Genomic DNA, 21,635 nt, shown 5'->3' on the forward strand with positions numbered 1-21,635 from the left:
GGTTAACTCCTGCCCTACAGTTGGTTTAGGTCGCCGGGCATAAACCCTTATTGGTTGGGACGAAATCAATTCGGAATCGATATCGAAAGACGTGCGGATATCTCCCAAAACACGGCAAAAAAAATTGAACCACACCAAGAAAAGCTAATCGAAAAGAAACAAATAAAAACACAAAGAGATTTGACGTGGGTCCAAACACGGGGGGGGGATGCTACATCCGTCAAAGAAAAATAGTGAGATCTCAAAACCAATCGCCAAGAACTGTCACGCAAAAACCTTAATTGAAAATTTCAAATCTCTCAATAAAATAATAGGTGAAAAATATAGCGTGAAAAACCGTCGACAGCAGGGTTCGAACCTGCGCGGGCGAAGCCCAATAGATTTCAAGTCTATCTCCTTAACCACTCGGACATATCGACAAGGTTGTGTGTGCTTTGGGTTTCATCTTAATAATACATTTAAATAGGAAAATATCTCCAAGATTCTGTGAATTGGTTTAGGTTCCCCATATATATATATATCATACTATCATATCATACTACTATTATAAAAGTACGAACTCATGGAAGATGGCTACATTTTTTCCCCCTAAAATACCCCTAAACTTTTACTAAAATTATATATTAATTATGTCTAAGATTGTATATATAACACTCTTAAATATAATTAATATCAATATTTATTATTAATTGAATTTTCAAAATTTTTTCAATTGGAATCCCAAGACGGCTTGAAACTCTTAGTTGGTGGTCAAGCAAGAACCTTAGAAGAAAAAATCAAATCATTGATATTCATTAATTAAAACGAATAGAAGCGAACATAATAATAATACACAAAATAATAATAATAATAATAATAATAATAATAATAATAATAATAATAATAATAATAATAATAATAATAATAATAATAATAATAATAATAATAATAATATTATATTAATTATATTTATGAGTGTTGAATTACAATCTTAGACATAATTAATATATAATTTTAGTAAAAGTTTAGGGACATTTTAGGGGAAAAAAATGTAGCCATCTTCCATGAGTTTTACTTTTATAATAGTAGTATGTGTATATATATATATATATATATATATATATATATATATATATATATATATATATATATATATATATATATATATATATATATATATATATATATTATAGTATGATATATATATATAGTTCGTACTCGTACTAAATGCTATCTTTGTAATCCTTTTTGAAGAAATAAAATAAGCTTTCTTATGGTGAGTGCCTCCTTTCTTTCTTTCTAATTTTCTTTTAATCTTTTTGGGAACCGAAAGGTGCGATAAAAATGTAAGATCAAGGGCTTGTGTTTTTTTTATTTTTTTCTTTTAAATTCATAAATGAAGGATTTGAGATGGCATGCCTATAGTCGTGCCTCTACCATCTCCTAGGTCTCTCTATAACTTTTTGCATCGCATACATATAATTTAGCATTTAATTAGCATGTGTTTATTTTTTAATATTTTTTAATCACTTTCTTGTAAATCTTTGTAAAAATTTCCAAACACGCCACCAGTCATGCAAAAAAACTGGCCATGTGAGCGGGGTTTCACTTTTTCATGTGATTCTTTGTTCACCTCTCCAATAATGGTATCGGTGCATATGCAATTCTACATTATGTTTTTTTTTTTTTTGGGAAAAGAACAACAACTCTTTTCTTTCTAGTTCTTCCTTAGTTTCATATCTTTTGCCTAAGTCCTTCCACCTTGGCCACCTTGCCCTTTCTCAACGCACTAAGGACAAATTTGAAGCTTTATATGGCTGTCCTAAAAACCATGTTGTCCTTTATGGATTGGGCCAAAATTCTTGTGGTTTTGTTAAGATTCACAAAAACCATCTCCTAAAGTTTAACGTCATTTGGGTGTGAGACGGATGATAAGGGTATCACCCTATAATTGGAATCTAAATGTCAAGGAGACTTTTCTCCTTGTCTTTTCCTTTCTTTTTTCTAATCACTTCAAATTCGGCATCATCTGGAGGTGGTATGATGTGTGGCTGTGATGATAAATGTGGATTTATGGGCCCACTAGTGCTTGCATGTGATTGTAACATGTTGCGAACTTCGCCCATGATTGCTTCTTTGAAGCCTTGAAGGAAATCGGATGGTTGTAGAATTGGGTCAACTCTACAACTCCCAGCTGTGTTCTGGAGTTTTTGTTTTATTTTGTCCAAAGCTAGTAAAGATAAACTCAACGAAAAATACAACAAATTTGAAACACCAGCTTTAACAACAAATTTGCTCCTGTACAAGAAATCAGTGTGGGTTACCATCTTCACAACTCTTAGAAACTTCCCCAGAAAAAAAACTTCCCCTGAAATTCTCTAAAATACCAATTAGAAACTTATTCTGAAGATTTTTGTCAAATAGATCCTCAAGACTTTGAAAACATCATAACAGGAAAAACTTTATATTATAGCATAGAAAATAATAAAGACATTAAACAAGTCATAAGAAATTTAGATGGAGTTAATGCTTGGAAGTGGAGGAAAAAAGAAAATCCTATCTTAACCTTTCCATCAAATCAAATCACAAGTGTTTATTCTCATCTCAATTCTCAACTCAACCCCAAGGACTACTTCACCAACATCCATCCCCACAGGGCCTCACCTATTCAAGCTTTTCCAAAACAGAAACCTGAATTCAATACAAGCTTTAATTCTACTTAATTTCTTCTCTATCTACCTAGTACTCAACAACCCACATAGGAGTGGAATGGTCCTGTTAACCTTCTTCAATCAGAAACCACCAGTTAGCACTCTGACCCATCAACACCTAGAATTCCTATTCAACAACTCATCAACCCAATCCAAGTCAAGATGGTCCCAATTTTACTCAACAAATATCCATCCCTCTTACTTTGAGTCCGATCATCTCCATCGATGGCTGTTGACCACAAATTACAAGGAACCTACAAGATTACGGTAATGGAGTTTATATTTTTAATATTTTATTATCGGCAAGAATTGCCAGAAAACAGAGGAAGCACTGCAAACCACGCTCAAAGACGAGTCACCGCTGCAATCACTACTGTTTCTCCGTCTTCCTCTCTTTCTACAAAATCATCTCCACCGAACAACAAACCCCTTCTCTATCTCTTTCTACTTCTATTTGCAAAAATCTCATGCAATCAACGAGAACAAAACCCCTTTTAAGTCAGATTTGCGAACCACATTGTCTCGTTGAAGGAACTTCCTAAGGAGATGGGGTGCGAGATCTAGGGCATTGATTTGTAAGAAATCAGGGCTCAAGATCACTGCTAAGAAGTTTTAAGATCTTTCTTTGTGTGTGTTGCGAGTGCCAATTCATTCTTTCCTAAACTCCAATTCGCTTTGAAACGAAAAAATGAAACCGATCCGAGAGAGGCCAAGTTCCGCCGCCCATACGAAAGAGGGAGAGATCTGCGGATGCTCTCCCTGCAAAGCAAACCTTCTTTAGCCGCTAAATCTCCCCTCTCTCTCTCACCTCTCTCCCCTCTCTCTCCCTCTCGATGCCATGGAGAGTCGTCGGGTCTTAGCGTTTACGTCGGTTCTCGCCGCTCTTCATCCATGGAGATTCCTTCTATCTTCCCTGCGCCCGTAAGATTTCCAAAGGTCGATTCGGTTTTGTAGTTCCCCCATGCTCTCCACCGGTGTCTGATTGCCTAGGCTGTTTCGCGGGTTGTTTTTTCTTTCAGTTAATGGAAATTTCTTACCAAAAAAAAAAAATTCCTTTAAATGGGACAAGGGCATTTATGTCCTTTTACCTTTCACTTAATAGAAAAAAATAATTGTGAATAACTTTTAATTTTTTAAGTAGATGTCATGTAAAAAAATCAAAAAATCCAAAAATCAAAAATCAAAAATCAAAAAAAAAAAAACTAGAATTTCAATTCAATCTTATTGTATTTGGACCATCAAATTTGACATAATTTAATATAAAACTTATTTGATGTCACCCTACTTCTCGCATTATGATCAGCAAATATGACCATTTTGACCAATCTTGGAACATGGCACACCTTACCAACTAGTTTAGTACTTCTATAATTAATTCATCAACTTCTTGTATATATTTTTAGTAATTTTCTCAATAATATAACAATGAAAGCAGCATATAAATATTGATGGGTTAGTGGACTTTTATATGAACAGAGAGGCTTACAGGATGGATATGAACTGTAACAATTATTTTTGTATACTTTTATGACCCTCAAAATTTTTTTTCTTCATCCATCCAATCTATGATTAAACACATTATAATTGACCATTTATTTTCATTAATATAATTTCAATTATAACTTTTGAAGTGTACGAATAGGTTAATTGTGATTCCCTAATCAGATATGGCCTAGTTCCAAATAACTAAGGAAAATATAAAAATAATGGTTATCATGAGCTTGTAATTAAATGGAAAATTTTATTTAATTAAGAAAAACAAATACTATTGGAGACTTTAAAAACAAGACCAAATTAATAGTCAAATTGACTAGAAAAAAGAGATGTAAATTATTTTAGGACGGGCTTATAAGCAGCCATCGACCCACTTCATGCTTGCATTATTTAAAGAGCAAATTGCATATACATCCTTAGAAACTATTGTATTTATATTTTTTATAAAAATTTCAAGTACACTCTTAAGATAATTAACAAAAAGTATATACCTTTGTACAAATTTAAGAGTTATTTTAAGGGGTCGCATTACCAATTTGACTTAGTCTTGAAGTGTCTTAAAATTTTCTTTTTATTATATTACAAAATCTTCTCTCTTTCTTTCTTCTTTTCTATTTTTATTTTTATTTATTTTTTATTTTTACAAAAGTCTCTTTATGAATAAAATCATTAGTTTTAGAATAGAAAAGTGCATGTTTATCCTAATTCAATCTCTTTATAAGTGAGTAAAAATTTGAAAAATACTTAAAAAATTGTCATGACTCTTTCAACAGACTCTCTTTCTTTTTTTCTTGAAATTAAAGTGGGTTTGAAAATAAAGGAGAGTAGTTTTTTGTTTGAGGAATTGATAACTTTATATAAGGATGGTGAAATCTATTACATATATCACATGAGAGTGTTGCTAAGAGATGATGACCATTACTAATTGAACAATCCATCACTAAACCTTATTATTCTAACAATAAAAAGGTGTTTGAAATATAATTTGAACACAAAGAATTAAATGTGAAAACATAATAAAATGAATTGCAATTAGTTTATAAACTGAGCACTATATATATAATTTATTCTTGATTAAATTAAAAATAATTTCGACCATGAAGTTCCTTCTCAGCAACAAAATATTGTATTCCCATCATTGCATCACTTGTTCTATGGCGCGCTGTCTCACGCAGCCTTCAAATTCAATCTCTAATCCCCACATCCTGTCCATACCTGAGAGCGACACACACTTTTAATCTGACCCTGGATCACCTCTCTTTCATGGAAAACAATGTTTTTTCTTTTATATTTGGTGAGATCTACTTTTAAATATTGACAAAATAGATCAAAGGTAGACCTCATGCAATAGATCCCACGAAGGGACTTCATTCCTATTACATTTATAAAAGCCTACGTGAGAGAGCTTGAGAGAGTCAAACAAATTCTAGCCGGCCGGCCGGCCTGAAAAGCTTTAGAGGGCAGCTTGGAAGAACAAGAAAGCGCGCGCGCACGATGCAGACGAGAGATTTCCCTTCCAGCGCGCTGCTGCTGCTGCTGCTCAGCCTCATGTTGGCCTTGTTCTCTGCCCTTCTAGTGGTTCCATCGGCGGCTCTCGGATTCAAATGCACCAGCACCGGTGCCACATGCGAATCACTGATCGATTACGTCTCACCCAACGACACAACCCTGGGCAACATCTCTACCCTCTTCGGAGTCACCAATTTCTACTCTTTACTTGGAGCCAATTCCTACCCTCTCTCCACCCCACAAACCCAGGCCTTCGCAGCCAATAATACCATCAGAATCCCCTTCCCTTGCAGTTGTTCCAACAACACTGGAATCTCTAACCAGGTTCCTATCTACACTGTACAGCCAGGAGACAATTTGGATCACATAGCCAGAGAAGTGTATTCTGGGTTGGTGACGTACCAGGACATTGCCCAAGTCAACAATATCGCCCCTCCAATGTATATTATTACAGAAGGTGAGAAGCTATGGATTCCGCTCCAATGCAGCTGTGATAAAGTGGGTGGAAATCAGGTCCTCCATTATGGATACCTCGTGCCTGCAGGGAGCACTGTTTCTCAGATTGCCATGGAATATGGAACCGACGCGAACACATTACTGAGTCTAAACGGATTGGCCAGCCCAAATGCTCTCCTGGCCGGTAAACCGCTCGATGTTCCTCTCAAAGGTCTGCAATTCTTATAACTCAAAACTTTGAAATTCCAATCCAAATGCACAAGGATTTAAGATTTTCTTCTACTTCTAATTTCTTCAACACTTTTAGTTTAAATGAATTGGTTGAAATTTCTTAATGTTTTGTGTGATCTGAATTCTTGTATCTGCCATGGAAGATTGACCCGCATCAATATATTTCGGTAGATAATCCAAATGACCTGATTTGTAAGATTTGTGATGGATCAACCTTATTTATCTGATTAAATACTGTAAATATGTATCTTATGTTCTCTTAAGAAGTCATTGAGAGATTTATGATTTTCATTTTAGGGTTTTGGGAAAAGTTTCTATAATGCTATTTCGGCAATTAGTTGAGAGATCTTTATTGGAATTTTCTTCCTACAAAGGGAGGAGTTACCCTAAGCTTGGGAGGGCATGGCCCCTCTTCCTTCAATTTTAGAAATTGCACCAATTTTTTGAAAATTTCCTTCTAGCCATCTTTTCATGTGTAAAATATTAGCACTTTCTCCCCAACACCCCCCTCCAAATTTTTTGAAATTTCCATCGCCTCCTTCCCGTTTTTTGGAACCTTGTATAAAGTATCAATACTTAGCCCCAGATCAGATAAAATAATTAATTTTAAAAAATAATGGGTAGAAAAGTCATTGTGTTTTGTGCGAAATATTATTACTTCCCCCCTCCAATTTTTTTGGATCTTGGCACTGTTGCGGCAGTGAAAGTTCTTCTTTGTCCATGAACATAACACATTTTATGGGTGTGTAAACATCGATAAATCTCTTAGCTCCTTCAATATAATTATGTTTTGTTCATGATTTCTTGGTGTTTATTCTAAGACATATTATCCACAGTTTGCACATCCCAGGTCAGCAATAAGTCGTTGGATTACCCTTTGGTTGTTGCTAATGGAACGTATGCCTTGACTGCTTACAACTGCATCCAGTGTTCTTGCCAAGCTTCTAACAGCTTAATGTAAGTATTTTTTTCATCATTAGATATTTCACCCTAATCTTATACAAGCAAGCATATTTCATCAATTAAGTTGTAACTACTTGGATTATCAATTAGATTAACAAAACCTAATCTTGTTTACTTGATTAAATGATAACTAGGTTGCAATGTGCTCCATCTCAAGGGGTGAAACCATCCAATATTTCTCAATGCCCTTCAATGAAATGCACTGATGGACTTCCTATTGGAAATTCTTCTTCTTGTGTCACCTGTGCTTATGCTGGATATGATAATACAACAATACTCACTACTCTTGAAAACCTCAACTCCAGCACTTGTAGCGGTAAGTTGATCATACATTATATATCAAGTACACAGATCCTCTACGTCCAGCTTTTTGTGCGCTCATCTGTCCAATCTCTAGATGGACGATGGACGATGTTTGGACACACAAAGAGCTTATTGTCAAATATTTTAAAGAATGTTATGGATCTGATGGTCTAGCTCTTTGCATCTAGATGTTGTCCATCTAGCGATTAGACAACTAAACGCACAAAAAGCTGAACGTAAAGGATCTCCATCCATGCACTCAAACATAATAAGATCATTTTATGAAAAGAGGCCAAATAATTACTTCACAAAATTATACAATTTTTTTTTTTTAATTTAATCTATTATTTGATGCATCTTATTTGTGGTTGAAAAAATTGTATGGCACCACCAGGCAACTATGCAGCAGCAAGGATCGGTTCAGACGGTTCAAGTTGGAGGGTTCTTCTTGTCGTGTGTCACTTGGTGTTGCTTTGTGTTAGCTTTCTTTAGTAGAATTTCTAATTCACCTTGTATACTCCTAATTACCTTTCATATGAGAAATAAAAGAACAACCTATTTGAAAATTTTCTTTCTCTCTCTCATACTGAGTTTCTATTTACTCTTACTTTTCTCTCAAAAGTTTTAATTCGGATTATTACCTCTACTGCTTTAATATTTCAAAATGGTCTAATGTTATTCAATACTAGCAAAATAACTACAATGTATAATAATAAGAGTTTTAGAAATTGTATTTTTCTTTTCCTATAAATAATACAATGTCTATCATTCCCGAAGAGATAATACCAAAAAATGTAACTTCTAACTAAAAATTTCATCCACCTTATTGCACAATCTTGGCGATCCACATTTTCATTTTATGCACATTCCATCTTGGGCAAAAATATATGCTTACATACCAAGGGCATCCTATTGTGCAGAAAAATCATATATTATAAAGTTTTTTTACGTGTGAGTCCCCTTAGTTGACCAAAAACTAATGTTGGGTCCCTTATATTACGTGTGAGTCCTAACTAAAATATATTCAAATTTCAAGCATGGATGGATCAAAATGCCCCTCAGATTATTTAATACATTGTGCTATTATATATATACACACTTTTTTAACCATATAATTAACGTTTAATAACCAATTATCTCTTTTTGAAATCATATATTAACACAATGTATTAAATAATTTGAGGGACACTTTGGTCCCTTCACTGCTTAGGACACACATGTAATATATTGCATTAAGGGGATTCAACATTAGTTTATGATCCACTAAAGGGACCTACACATAAAAAGCTTTATATTATATTTTCTTATATGACTTTGATATTTTTATATCAGAGAAGATATTACTTCTATTATAAATATGTAATGTATACAACTCATTGAAAGAGTTCAATTGATCTTGTTCTAATTTTCTTCATTTTTTAATATTTTTTTCCATTTTATAATACATTATCAGTATGACTTTACTCAAAGTAATTGTGTTTTGGAAAGAAATAAGAGTCTATAAACCATTATACTTTCTATTCTAAGGTGAAAATATGATCAATCCTCTCTGCACTTACTTTCTATATAGAATGGAATATGTCTTGTTCATCTTGCAATGTAAGTGAATCGTGGTTATGATATGTAATCTATTAAATCTTAGAGTCAAACAAATGATGAGTTATTAGGTAATTAGTTTTATTGGTACAATGAGATTTTTTTGAGAGTTTTATCAATATCTGGCTTTGTTAAAAGATGAAATCTTATAACATTTATAAATCCTCTTTGTTTAATTAATTAGTTGATTGGTGATTGTTACTATTTTTCTTCATTGACCAGGTTTTATTGACAATGTGTTAGGAATTTCATTTTGTGGTAAGTTGAAAAATATAAGAATCTTCAATGTGATACTATAAACTCATTAATATGATTTTTCAATTGATTGAATCATGGCCTATGAATCAAGATTTCAATTTTTAGTTTTTCTTAAAGGCCTTGGTTTATTGGGGGGGGTTTTTAAATTTTTTTTTTCAATTGTATGGAGTTATAATTTATAAAATTAGTGTTTGGTTGTGGAATGAATCTGGATTCATCCAAGCAACTATTTGACGCGTGATTTTTGTGATGTGCATGAGCTTTTTGATCTGGTTTCCCCTACCCAAAACTCGATCACATTGGAAGGTAATCTCGATTTCAGAACAATTTTACAACCAACCGTTCTCATTCATGATCCAGAGATTTGATCCTGGATTCATGTAACCCGCCCTAAAGCTTGTATGTTTTTTTGGAACAAGGCAACTTTAAGCGCCCCCCCCCCCCCCCGGGCTCAAGATTTTGGCCCTAACTAGGGCCAAGGGCGGGCCTGAGATTACTCTTTGGGCTGTCTTGACCCGTCCATGATTTTTGGCCTTGACCCTGACCTTAATTTTGGCCCTAATGTTATTTCTGATGCTTGATCTCAATGAATTAGGAACATTGACAAAGACAAGGCCAATCAGAGCTAGGCCTAGGATTAGTGACATGGCCAATCAGGGCCAAGGATACGGCCAAGTATAGAGCCAATCAAGGCTAGGGACGGGGCCAATCAGGGCCAAGGACAAGACCAATCAAGCCTAGGGATAGGGCCAATCACAGTGAAGATAGGTTTGGCTTGACCCTATAGGGCTTAAGCTAGGGACAATATTCCTTGGTGTCAGGACAAGAATGGACTTCAATTAGAATATATAGGATTGAGCTTGAGATTGCAAATACCGAGCCCTATTGCAGCCCAAGCACCTATGTGCTATTTTTATGGCATATGCCATTTGCCTAAAAAGTTCTAATTGAAGCACAAAATCTGCCGACTGGAGATGAGATTAACCAAGAAAAGAGGGCTGTAATATATCCTTGTATATCCTTATAGTGCATATCTGTATCCTCTCGTCTGGCATCATCCTCTATTCTGTACGTTTGATTGTCGGATGGGTAACGTGTTGGCAAGTTTAATTTAAACGTCATATGAAAAAACTGAAAAAAAAAAAAAAAAAAAAAAGCACCTGTAGCTCTAACTTTCAACTGTCAATGGTGGGTTAGTTGAGCGGTTAAAAGCCCATGGGGAAGTCTTAGGTTCACACCAATCCGGCGACATTTCATTTCCAGTATTAAAAAAAGCACCAGTACCAAAAAAAAAAAAATGAAAATAATGTCAATCTGTTTAGAAATGATTGAAATGGAATCTAGTCTGTTTTCGGAAGAAGCAACTCCTCTTCATCTGACGGTTGTGATTAATTCCATCCTTGAGTTGCCCATTGGATGATCGAATGAATAGGACGGATGACAATGCAGGACAGTGAGGATCTGGATCTAACTTGGTGTGAAGCTGAAGATGGTAGCGTTGAACATATATTCTTGGATTGCCCTCTTAGCAAAGCTGTTTGGGATCTGTTGGACCTCTAATTATTAACGCAGATCCTCTGCACCCAGGTAGGGCACCCAGCAGCAGGATGCACGGACATGCCCTGACTGCAAGGCATCTAGCAGTCGAACGCATAGACAAACGTCCTGCCCGGATGCAGACGATCTGGAAGCTCAAATTATTTGACCGGGTAGGAGAACTAGATTTACAAATACAACAGCTTATGATGATGAAGGCAAAGACACAAGAGTAGCATCAAAATCTATATCGTCACTCAGACATCCTCTGGTCAATTAGGACAAGTTTTATAAACAAAACTAATGGAAAGGTTTCCAAATTGGTTCTTAAGATTCTGAGATTTGCATGGCTCACTAACGATTTTTGTTCCAAGAGACAAAAGATAGCAAGGTTATCAAGTGGGAAAGCCCAATGCATGGCTGGACAAAAGTCAATGTGTGAAGCATTGAGAGAGGTAGTAATGAAAGATGACATTCTGTTTTGCTCAAGGCTACCAATCTTAAGGTGCACTAGTAGCAGAAGTTTTAGCAATTGAACGAGCACTCTTGTGTGCTAAGAAGAGGATACCCTGGGGGGAATAAGAGGCTCTTAATGGGGAACAACAGCCAGAGGTAGCTTGAAAGGAAAAAAAATTCACCATGACAAATATCCAAGAATCATTAAGCTTCTTTTCTTCAGTTAGGTTCCAACATACTTTGAGAGAAGGAAATAATGTGGCGAATACTCTTGCCTCATATGCAGCTTGGAACCAATGATGACATTTTGAAATTTCTTCTCCACCTCCTGAAAACTTTGTTAGCCAATTCTGGTTGATAACTTGGACTATAAATTTCCTAGAAATTTTCAAGTTTAAAAAAATTCATGTTTCCACACCCCCCCCCTCTGTCTTTACACATTTTCCTGATCAGAGTGATATAGTAATACATGGAATATATTAAGAATCAGATGCAATTTATAGGAGTCTTCCTTACAATACAGGAGGCCTCAAATGCATGATGAAAAAGCAAAGCATGCTCCAACCCCTTGCAGGTCAAGAATATCCCTTTCCGAGGCAGTTAAGACAACGTTGCACCCTGTAAACAATCAACCCACACATAAAAGAGTCAGTATGAAAGAAGAAAAAAAGAGAGACAGATACCCAACTTTGCTTGCTCAACACTGTGATATCATCAAATAAGTCTCCATGTATTTGATTGCGTTTTATATTACCGTGAAAAACTTAAAACAGATTCCAGAGGAACATAGAAAAGCATTCCACAAACCTGTTCCCATCACATGTAGGGCAAAGACAAGGATGTATGACTACCGGATCATATAGAGGTGACCATTCTATTGTAGAACTCCCTTTGCATAACTTGCATGTGTAGAAACCTATTCCTTTACAGACTCCACAAGGTAATGCTACCTTTTTCTAAACAATCCAGAGAAAAATATAGATTTAGCACCAGCAAGAACAACTATGAATTGCTAAAAGCAAGAAGCACATAAATGTAAGTGAGCGGCTTTTAAATCCACTCCAAAAGCCAAATCCTGCAATTCTCCTACTCCGTCCTCGTACAAGATTATATAACTTCATGATTAATCTATTTCTCTCTCCTGTTGTCCTTATTATAGGTCAAACTTGACATGCAACTCTATTAAAGCTCCTTGCAAACAAACCAAATGAAAATAAATAAAAGAAGGAATGATCATATCCCATGACGCACACAACCTCCCTTCCAGGAAACCCTGATGTATGCTCACTCCCTTGATTCCTCATCAAGGGTATTTAGAGAAGATAAGTATAGTCCAGATGCAACAGTTATAATCAGTCAATTAACTAGAACCCTTTTTTTTTTCTTTTTTTTTTGGGTGGGGGGGACACTACCTTGTGTTAAAGAAGCTCGACTGTGAAACTAACAAAATTGCCAATTAAAAGAACTAGTGAACAGTAAAGATTCTTAAAATTTCTGAAAGCACTTTCAGTCATTAGCAAGGCCAGCGTAGCTTTCATCACCCACAATGTGGAGATTTAAACCCACTCATACCAGGAAAAACTGCGGATTAAGGTGTAAAATCAGTGCCAATCATTCAGAGTGCAGTATTACCCGTCTAGCTTCAGTAACACCTTGTAGTGTTCGAATGGTTACTGATGAAATCACTGAGAGACCAAATACAGAACCAACAACAAAAGCACCCACTGTAGCTATCCTACGCAAAGGGTGGGGAACCCCGTTCACCATTGTCGTGCAGCTGCTCACCAGATTCAAAAGTGGCTGAAAAAAAACAGTGGTACAGCAGGTTATTAACTCCAAGTAATTCCCTGGCTGCAAGACTTTTGTGTGGAACTAAAGTAGATGTATGGGTTCCATGGTCATATATTATGGTCACTCCATAAAAAATTTGAATGTTCTGGCTTGGCCGATTAAGCTTGTCGGTAAAAAGGGAATGCAGTGCCCCTGAAAAACCTGAACTAGGGGTCTAAATTCACAATCTCAAAGAAAAAAAAATTAAAGTTTCAAAATGGCATTAGGATTTGCCAGTTGAGTTCCTAATAATGAAGAGGTTAAGACTAAGAAGGTTTTTGAACGAAAGGAGACAAAGGTTAATGTGGACAGAATCAGGAAAATTCTATAGTTGCATTCATGCCCACACATTGCTTAAGCTTGAAAATAGATAATTATAACACCACCAAACTATAGATTTGCGGATAATGTTACCACTGAGAAAAAGTAGACAGTGTCAAATGGAGCTTATAAACAAGAAACAGAGTTCAAAATCCTTACCAAAGAAGGGCAATACTGAGAAGGATATTATTACAAAGCGGCAGTTATTCAGACCAAGCATGAACACCAGTAAACCTGATGAAGTGAAGGAATCAAAAGTTAAGTCTTTCTATTGAACGATAAAGTGAATGTTAGAATCAACTCTTGCACTTGCAGAATAGGAGTACACGGACAAACATAACCTCAACTCCATAAGCAGTATCAGAGCTCACTATATCATCAAATAACATAAAAAATATATCCAATTGCAATAGGTTCTATAGGATGCAAGGTTAAAGAATAGGTTTATTTCTTAAAGGTAAGCAGGATAGCAAAGCATGGTGCCTTTTGTCTTTTATGATTGAGCTTCCACAGAAGAACTCTCAAGTTCCTTTCTTTTCCATGTGTGAAACAGACTTAACCAGTCCACAAGGATCTCTCTTATCCTATCATTTATTTCAGGCTGAGAGAGCCCATGTAGTTAGGAATCCGACTTTCTATCTATAATCAACAATTAGAAACAATCAGTTACTTATATGAGATGACAACAGATTCAATAATAGATATGTACAGAAAGAGTTAAAGATGTGTAACACCTCATCTTTCTTGTAAAACTTCTGAATGTCTTCATGTATTACAGAACTGCTAACTGATCCTCAACATTCTCAGTGTCGACGTTGTGAATTGGATCTTCTGGTTAAACAACTTAAAACTGGCCATTTCTAAATAAAAACAGAGGTGTTTGCAGCCTTTTGAACTACATAATTAAAACAGCATAACATCCATCCCATATAATTGACATGAAAAAACAAATCAACATTCAGGAATATATGGGGGGGGGGGGGGGGAAGAAGGGAAAAAACTTTGAAGATTAAATAAAAACTTGCTCACCATCCACACAATTCAGGGCTTGTGTTAAAATCAATATCAGCTTAGATAAAGCAAACAGGAATCGTTCAAATACAATTGGATTCCTGAGACCAATAAAGCAAGTCCTACAGTTCACTTAGGATAGTTATACAATTCGACCAAAATGACATCAGAATTCAAGCTGTACCTGATGTCGTCAATTAATGGGCCATGATTAATCGATGCCGGACCCAGAAAAACTTTTCATCTACCCGAAAGACTATTGAATCCACAACCTGCAGAACAGAACAGTCACAACATAGAGAAAACAGGCCAGGCCAAAGCTCTTGCACTGACATACTTGATTCAAGCTATTGTACTGTTGAACCAACATTTATATGAAATGATGACATCAAATAATGCTATACAATTCCTGCACAACATAGTAATGCATCCTCTTGAATGGTTACAAGACAAAAGAAATTTAAGTAAAGTCAAACTACAAATCAAACCCCCACCACTTGAGTTCCAATATGATTGTTCACACGGCAAGCACCATCAAAAGAAAATTCCCAGTAGCCAGCTGCTTTTAGTTTAAAGGATGATAGGTGTGTTCTCACAGAAGGACAGACCCACAGATATATGTGTGTGTATTGATTTGAACAGGACCAAATGAGGAAAGAAACCAGATTGAAGTATGACAGATAAACAATTATCATTCATTAAGAGGATGAAGGTCTAAATCTGATTTGCAAATCTTTTTTTTCTTTGTTGATGAATGATTTGATATTTTAAATCAGATATGGGATAGATATAAGGACAAAAAATAAAGTTTCAGATGCAAGTAGGAGATTAGAAATTGGAGCACCATAGCTGCCTCAAGTTAACGAGGAGATATAAACATTCATGCTCTAGGAGATATAAAACTAGCAATTATGGAAATATATTTAGGTCGTTGAAATTTGATTTCCATTTAAATATAGAAAGGTTGCTGATCATAGAAGCTTTTGATAATCCAATACTTTAACAGGTATACATGGTCAAAAGTTAAATACATCTGACCTCAAAGTAAAGCTCAGCTGGTCCAGAGAGATTTACAGCCAGGCCTCTTTTGAGCATAGACCAGCAACCATCCTTATCTGATACAGGTCCCAGAATAACATTTTAATTTTGTGATTCGCTAATACAGATTCCATAATAAGATGGAGATGACATTAAGGGCCTTTTTGGTATTAATTCTCATTATCAAATTTTGACATTTTTTTTTTTTATGTATTTGGTATCCATTTTGGATCCTTTATTTATTTAAAAGAATAGAAAAACCCCAAAAATTCATAATAGACTTTTTGTCTATATAGATTTTGGATCAAAATTTCATTCTATTCATTTATGCGCAAGTCACTTAAATTCCAAGTGCAAATTGAGGGTATAATAGTCAATACACAATCTTTTTATGAAAACCCTATCATTTCTTCTCCATCTCCCTCTTACACCACTGTTCATGGCTTCTCTTGCTCAAGACTTCTCAAACTCTATTCATGGCTTCTCCTTTGTTCACAGATCTCTCCCTCATTACCGAGACGGGTCGGCATGGGTTTCAGAGAGGAGGAGCTCAACGGTAGAAAACATTCTTCTTGTGCTTTTTGGACGGGGAATTGGTGTTTGGCTTCATAACCTGTTTGGAAGATGAAAGGGTGGAGCGTAGGTTTTGTTGTAGACAAAAAAGTAATCTGCGTTCTTTGTTCAGGATTTTCTCAGCTCTATCATAAACCTTTAGTGACCCGATTCAATGTCCTCCTTGGGCTTTTTCATCTTCCTACACTCACTTTTCATCAGTAGCTGATCCAATGCTTTGTCATCAGTATAAAGGCACTTCCATCTACAAGCAGGTGAACCAATTTTTAATTTTGAAGAAATAACATGCCAGGTGATCTACATTGACAAAATGCATGTTGTGCAATACCTTTGTACTGTGAGGAGCCATTGATTGAAAAATTGAGTGTATCCATCGGAGAAGAAGCAGAATATCAAACCATCTGCTTTTCATTGCAAGCGAGATTCTTCAACTCATCTGAAGATCACATTGTTATTTCTTTCGTACTGTGAGAAGCCATTGATTGAAATTGAGTGTAACAATCGGAGAAGAAGCGGAACATCAAAAGCTGACTGCTTTCCATTGCAAGCCAGACTCTTCAACTCATCTGAAGATCACATTGTTATTTCTGCTAAGTATTGTCTTAATGCACAGAAATAGGTCCAGATTTGCTTCCAATCAGAAGAAGTAATAATGAGAATCAAGCTGGTTTTACAATTTCTACCTTGGAATCATCACCTCTTCTCTTTGTTATGGTCAATGGTCCAAGCAGTGGCCATATCATGGTCTCTCTGATTCCTGTTCTGGAACTCCACTAGGGCTGGGTTCTAAAATCTGGGGGTAGTTTTGCGGAATTCTCTCCATCTTTTGGGCAGCCCAAGCTGCTTGACTCTTTTTCTCTTCGTATTTCTATGATGTGAAGGTAGCCACCTTCTTCCCTTCCTTGATCGAAGGTTGGAAAACCTGAACTTCTTTGCCATTCATTCTAGTATGGCTGTCCTAATAGCTTTGTTTCCAAGGTCTTTTGCTCATTGATCTACCTTTCCTTGTCTAGACCTTCTATAACCTCTCCCACCAGGCCAGCTCGTTCACCCTCTTCACTCTTTTTGTCCAAAGACCCAACACCAACAGAGCCCCATTGCAAGGGAAACCCCGACTACCATACCCAAAGCACAATTTTTTTAGACGTTCTATCAAACAGATGTCATGCATCTTCTATAGAGCCTTACTCAGCATAAAGCTTGATCAGTGAACTACCAGTCCCAGTCATCTGCAAGGAAATATGACACTGAAAATGAAAGGAAAGCTGTGCTATAAAGCATCTTGACCTGACCATTGAATCTCTGATGCATTGCTGTTTACCACTATGGCTAAGATGCCGAAAGTTGCATTCATACAAGTTGAGTTTCCTTCTCCTAACCTAATGGCTGAGTGTTGGCCACTTGTGTTTCATTTGAGTTAGCAGAGGATGAAGTAAATATCAATGATGAAATAAAAACATGGTTTCAGAACCTTAGCCTCGAATTCTAAATTATGAAATTGGGCTGAAAAAAAAAAAGAAAGCTATTCTATATGTGAAGACTTCCGCTGAACCAGAAAATGTACGGAATGAAGAATTTAGAGAAAACAATTGCTAAAACATTTATTAAAAGAACTTCATATCAGAATTTAAACACTTGCTACTGCGGAAAATAGAGCAGGAATCCATGGTTCGAGCAGGAAATAGGATCCTTGGGTGAAATGACATGAAGAAACACATGGCGAGAGAGAGAGAAAGAGGAAAAGAGACAGAAGAGAGCGTCAGATACCTGAAGTTGAAGAACGCAGGATTCTGGCGCAACCTCCTCCTTTGAGCAGCGAGTTACTGGAGTGCCTTCCCTTGCGGTTTCAAGGTATCGCAAGGTATAAGCTGGCCAACGTGAAGCTGCAAACAAAACACCGCAAGTAGAGCCGACTCGGATTCGGTTCAGATTCACCCGTATCCAAATTCGAATTTGATTAGCAAACCCGCTATCCCAATCCAAATCCAAATTTCATGAAAATTTAGAGTAGACATGCGAATTCGAATTCAAAACTTTACCCGCTATCCGATTATTGATTGGTAATTGTCATTTTTTTTTCTTTTCGATTTCCAATTACATAATCGCTTTCCTTTCCAAATCCTGTATTATATCCGGATGAATTTTAATCCGAATTTATCTAATATGCCCACACATATTTTTAAAAAATAGATAAATTATTGATAATGATATTTTTTTGATAAAAATAAGTTAATTAAAGCAATAATACAATATATATATGCCGATATATATATATATATATATATATATATATATATATATATATATATATATATATATATATACATGATTTCAACCCTAAAAAGTTAGATGCAAATCAAAATTTTATTTGGTAAAAGAAGATGCTAATTAAAAAAAAAAAAAAAGTAGGAGATGCAAACCAATGGAAGTTAGCTACTTAGTAACTATAGACATTTTATTCACAATATAATATCAAATAACAAAAATTACAGAAAAATAAAGAAATAGAGGATATAAAACCAAATAAAAACAAATAACAAGAAGAAAAAAAAGTACCTGATTGTGAAAAAGATTTTTCCCAAATTTTTCTTAACCTACGCTTATACAAAAGAAAAAGAATAAATACGAAGAAAAGAGGAGAGATGAGAGAATAAATAGGAATTGATGAGTTAGTGTCTAATTAGGAATGTCATTTTGAATACCTAATAATAAATTTTTTTTCCAAATTTTCCTTTAACCCAAGATTATAAAAAGAGAAGAGAATAAATAGGAAGAAAATATGAAAGAGGAGAGGGAAAAATAAATAGGGATTGAGGAGTTTGTTTTTAATTGGGAATGACATTTATACCCATTATTTTACCTTCAAAAATTGCTCTCAATGTCAACGCATAACCATGGAGTGGATAATGGCCATTGTATCTTAGTGGTTGAAACCAACACCTCTGATAGACAAGAACATCGTGATCCTCGGTGCCCAAAGGAATGTTGAACAGTATGCTTGAATTGTGATAGAGGTGAGCATATTAACATGGAACACAATTTCGGCAGTTTCGGTGAACGGTAAAACGATACTTCTGGCGAAAACGGAATTTCCAAATATCGCCGGAAATTCGGCGAAAAATCGCCGATTTCCAGGCAAACCAGCGAAATACACCGAAAACAGCTCCAGGAAGTTGCCGGTATCTCCGGCTGTCGTTCCAATCCTCGAATCAATTTGAACCTTACCAAATTTGTAGAGAAACAGCAATACAGAGACTAAGACAACATCACTTGTCTCATCACTTTAGCATTTCAGAGAGAAGAGGTGAGAGGAGAGACTAAGAAGAGCTCGTTGAGTTTACAATCGCCGGAGATGGTGGTCGTCATCGTCCATAACGATGGCTTCAGCCTTCAACGTAGATTTGGACCTCTGCAACTTTGCAACTCACAGAGAAGAAAGAAGAAAAAATGAAAAATGACTCTTTAAGTCTTGACCATCTGACGGTCCGAGAGACTTTTAAAAAACAAAAACCCCCCAAACATTTGCATTGAGATTTGTTCACCGTGGTACAACCTTCAAAGCATTTAATGGTGGTAGATGAGGGATGAATGGACACTTACCCACTTTACATGAATAATTAATGGGGAATATAAAAGATTTTTCACAAGTGTAGAGCTGTGCAGACAGTGCAGTACATCACATCAATCACTTTTTTTTATAATATAATTTATCTTTCATAATTGCTTTTAGAGTAAGTCCGTAATCAGCGAACCTTAGATGTCATATCTCGTCGATATTTCAGCGAGATATATCCATATCGCCCGGTTTGCTGGGTAAAATGTGAGGAGAGTAAAAAATTGAAAAAATTAAACTTAACAAAGCTCATTTATACCAAAAAAATAAAAATAATAATAATTGCTCTCAAGATTGAAAATGCCAAATAGTGACATGTTACCTGTGAGGTAAAATGTGAGGAGAGAAAAAAATGGAAAAAATTAAACAAATTAATATAAAAATAAAAAAATAATATAATTTTTTTAAAAATTAGGAGGGACCATGGCCCAGGCCCCACTATGGGTCCACCCTAATTTTTTTAAAAATCAGGAGGGACCATGGTCCCAGGCCCCACTATGGGTCCATCCCTGGACTCATAGACAGCTACAGGTACTCATCCAACTAGACATACATGAACATACAAATTAACTTCTTTACCCTAAAAGAAAATGTATAAACAACTTATTAAATTATTTTTTTCAATGGCAATCATTTTACTATCACAAATAAACACTCCTATGCAACGGATTTTAATTTCCGCAGTATAAGGATGCTCTATTTACAACAGAATTAGATTCGTCGTATAAAGTTATAATCATTTACAATGGATCTTAGTTTTCGTCGTGTACATCTACTATGGTTATAAACGTAAATTATATAAGGTCAAAAAATATCATATCCACTCAATTTTCTTGTAGTGCACTGCACACAACATGGTTTGAGCCTGACCCAGGCAGGACAGACAAAAAAAATCATAAAAGATAGAAGGGAGACATTATTTCCTCTCTACCCAAGGATTTGCTCCCCCCAAATTGACAAATGTTGATTCATGATAAGCTTAAGAGGGTAACCCAAATTGATTGTGGTCCACTAGTTGTCATACATGGTCCATCACCAACTTCTGGGACAACGTGTCAATGGCAAACCTCTGTCTATATATGGGATTTTGTCAAGTAAGAAGCATATTCTTTTAAATATTTTTATCTGTTTCCGGAAAAGATAATGTTTATCCTCTTACTAGTACAACTTGAGCATTGAAGTTCTCCTACCAGTCAAAGGATAGGGATCGTGCTTAGGAGCAGTAGTGTCGCTCCTAGCAGTGCACGGTCCAGAAGCATTTTAGAGTTTAGAGCAAATCTAAACCGTTGAGTGAACATTTTATTTAAATATCTAAATTTGTTTTGGACACCAAAATACATCTAGGCTTTTTTTTTTGGTAACAAATAAACGGGGCTTAGCAACCCTAAAAAAGAAAATTACTCAAGCATGCAAAATCTTATCCGTCAGTAGGATCTCCTCCAATTCTTGGGGTGGATCAAAAAAGAATCGCGAAGGTTCTTCTAAAGAAGTCGGACTTCTAAAGAAGTCTCGTAGTTGGACTCTCGGTTCAATAGCTTTGAGAGAGTCTAATTCCACATATAAATTGCATGAAATTCTTTTAGCGTGCAATGTTAATTCCTTCATAGATCGCCTACAATTCAGCTTCTAAAATATTCATCTTCATTTTTCTTTTCACGAATCCTCCAACAAAGCTACCTTCTGTGTTGCGAATTACACCTTCTATCTGACTGTATTCTAGGCTTTTGACTGGTAGAAGCAGTAGTGCTCCCAAGCAA

General features: G+C 35.7%; 2 protein-coding genes and 1 non-coding gene across 4 annotated transcripts; 1 reads left to right on the forward strand and 2 right to left on the reverse strand.

The window, feature by feature from the left end:
- Window positions 1–337: 337 nt before the first annotated feature.
- TRNAS-UGA (transfer RNA serine (anticodon UGA)) lies at window positions 338–419 on the reverse strand. The gene has a single exon. It is a non-coding gene; the product is annotated as a tRNA-Ser (tRNA).
- Window positions 420–5,623: 5,204 nt separating this feature from the next.
- Window positions 5,624–8,449, forward strand: LOC149015494 (lysM domain-containing GPI-anchored protein 2-like). Its single transcript, XM_089156835.1, has 4 exons — window positions 5,624–6,360; window positions 7,217–7,337; window positions 7,478–7,659; window positions 8,041–8,449. Exons 1-4 carry the CDS (start codon window positions 5,679–5,681, stop codon window positions 8,136–8,138), a joined length of 1,083 nt encoding a protein of 360 aa, XP_089012961.1. The 5' UTR covers window positions 5,624–5,678; the 3' UTR covers window positions 8,139–8,449.
- Window positions 8,450–11,918: 3,469 nt separating this feature from the next.
- Window positions 11,919–18,504, reverse strand: LOC149015495 (plastid transcriptionally active protein). Of its 2 annotated transcripts, XM_089156909.1 has the most exons (7): window positions 18,033–18,504; window positions 15,693–15,769; window positions 14,839–14,926; window positions 13,803–13,877; window positions 13,125–13,292; window positions 12,300–12,448; window positions 11,919–12,110 (listed from the first exon to the last, which is right to left on the reverse strand). In XM_089156909.1, exons 5-7 carry the CDS (start codon window positions 13,257–13,259, stop codon window positions 12,068–12,070), a joined length of 327 nt encoding a protein of 108 aa, XP_089013035.1. In that variant the 5' UTR covers window positions 13,260–13,292; window positions 13,803–13,877; window positions 14,839–14,926; window positions 15,693–15,769; window positions 18,033–18,504; the 3' UTR covers window positions 11,919–12,067. The 2 variants fall into 2 exon arrangements, with proteins under 2 accessions (XP_089013035.1, XP_089013037.1); XM_089156911.1 differs by lacking the exon at window positions 15,693–15,769.
- Window positions 18,505–21,635: the final 3,131 nt, after the last annotated feature.

The sequence above is a fragment of the Hakea prostrata genome, chromosome 5 (assembly GCF_041222555.1).
Source record: "Hakea prostrata isolate BN-2017 chromosome 5, UWA_Hpros_2, whole genome shotgun sequence".
In the NCBI taxonomy this organism is placed as follows: domain Eukaryota; kingdom Viridiplantae; phylum Streptophyta; class Magnoliopsida; order Proteales; family Proteaceae; genus Hakea; species Hakea prostrata.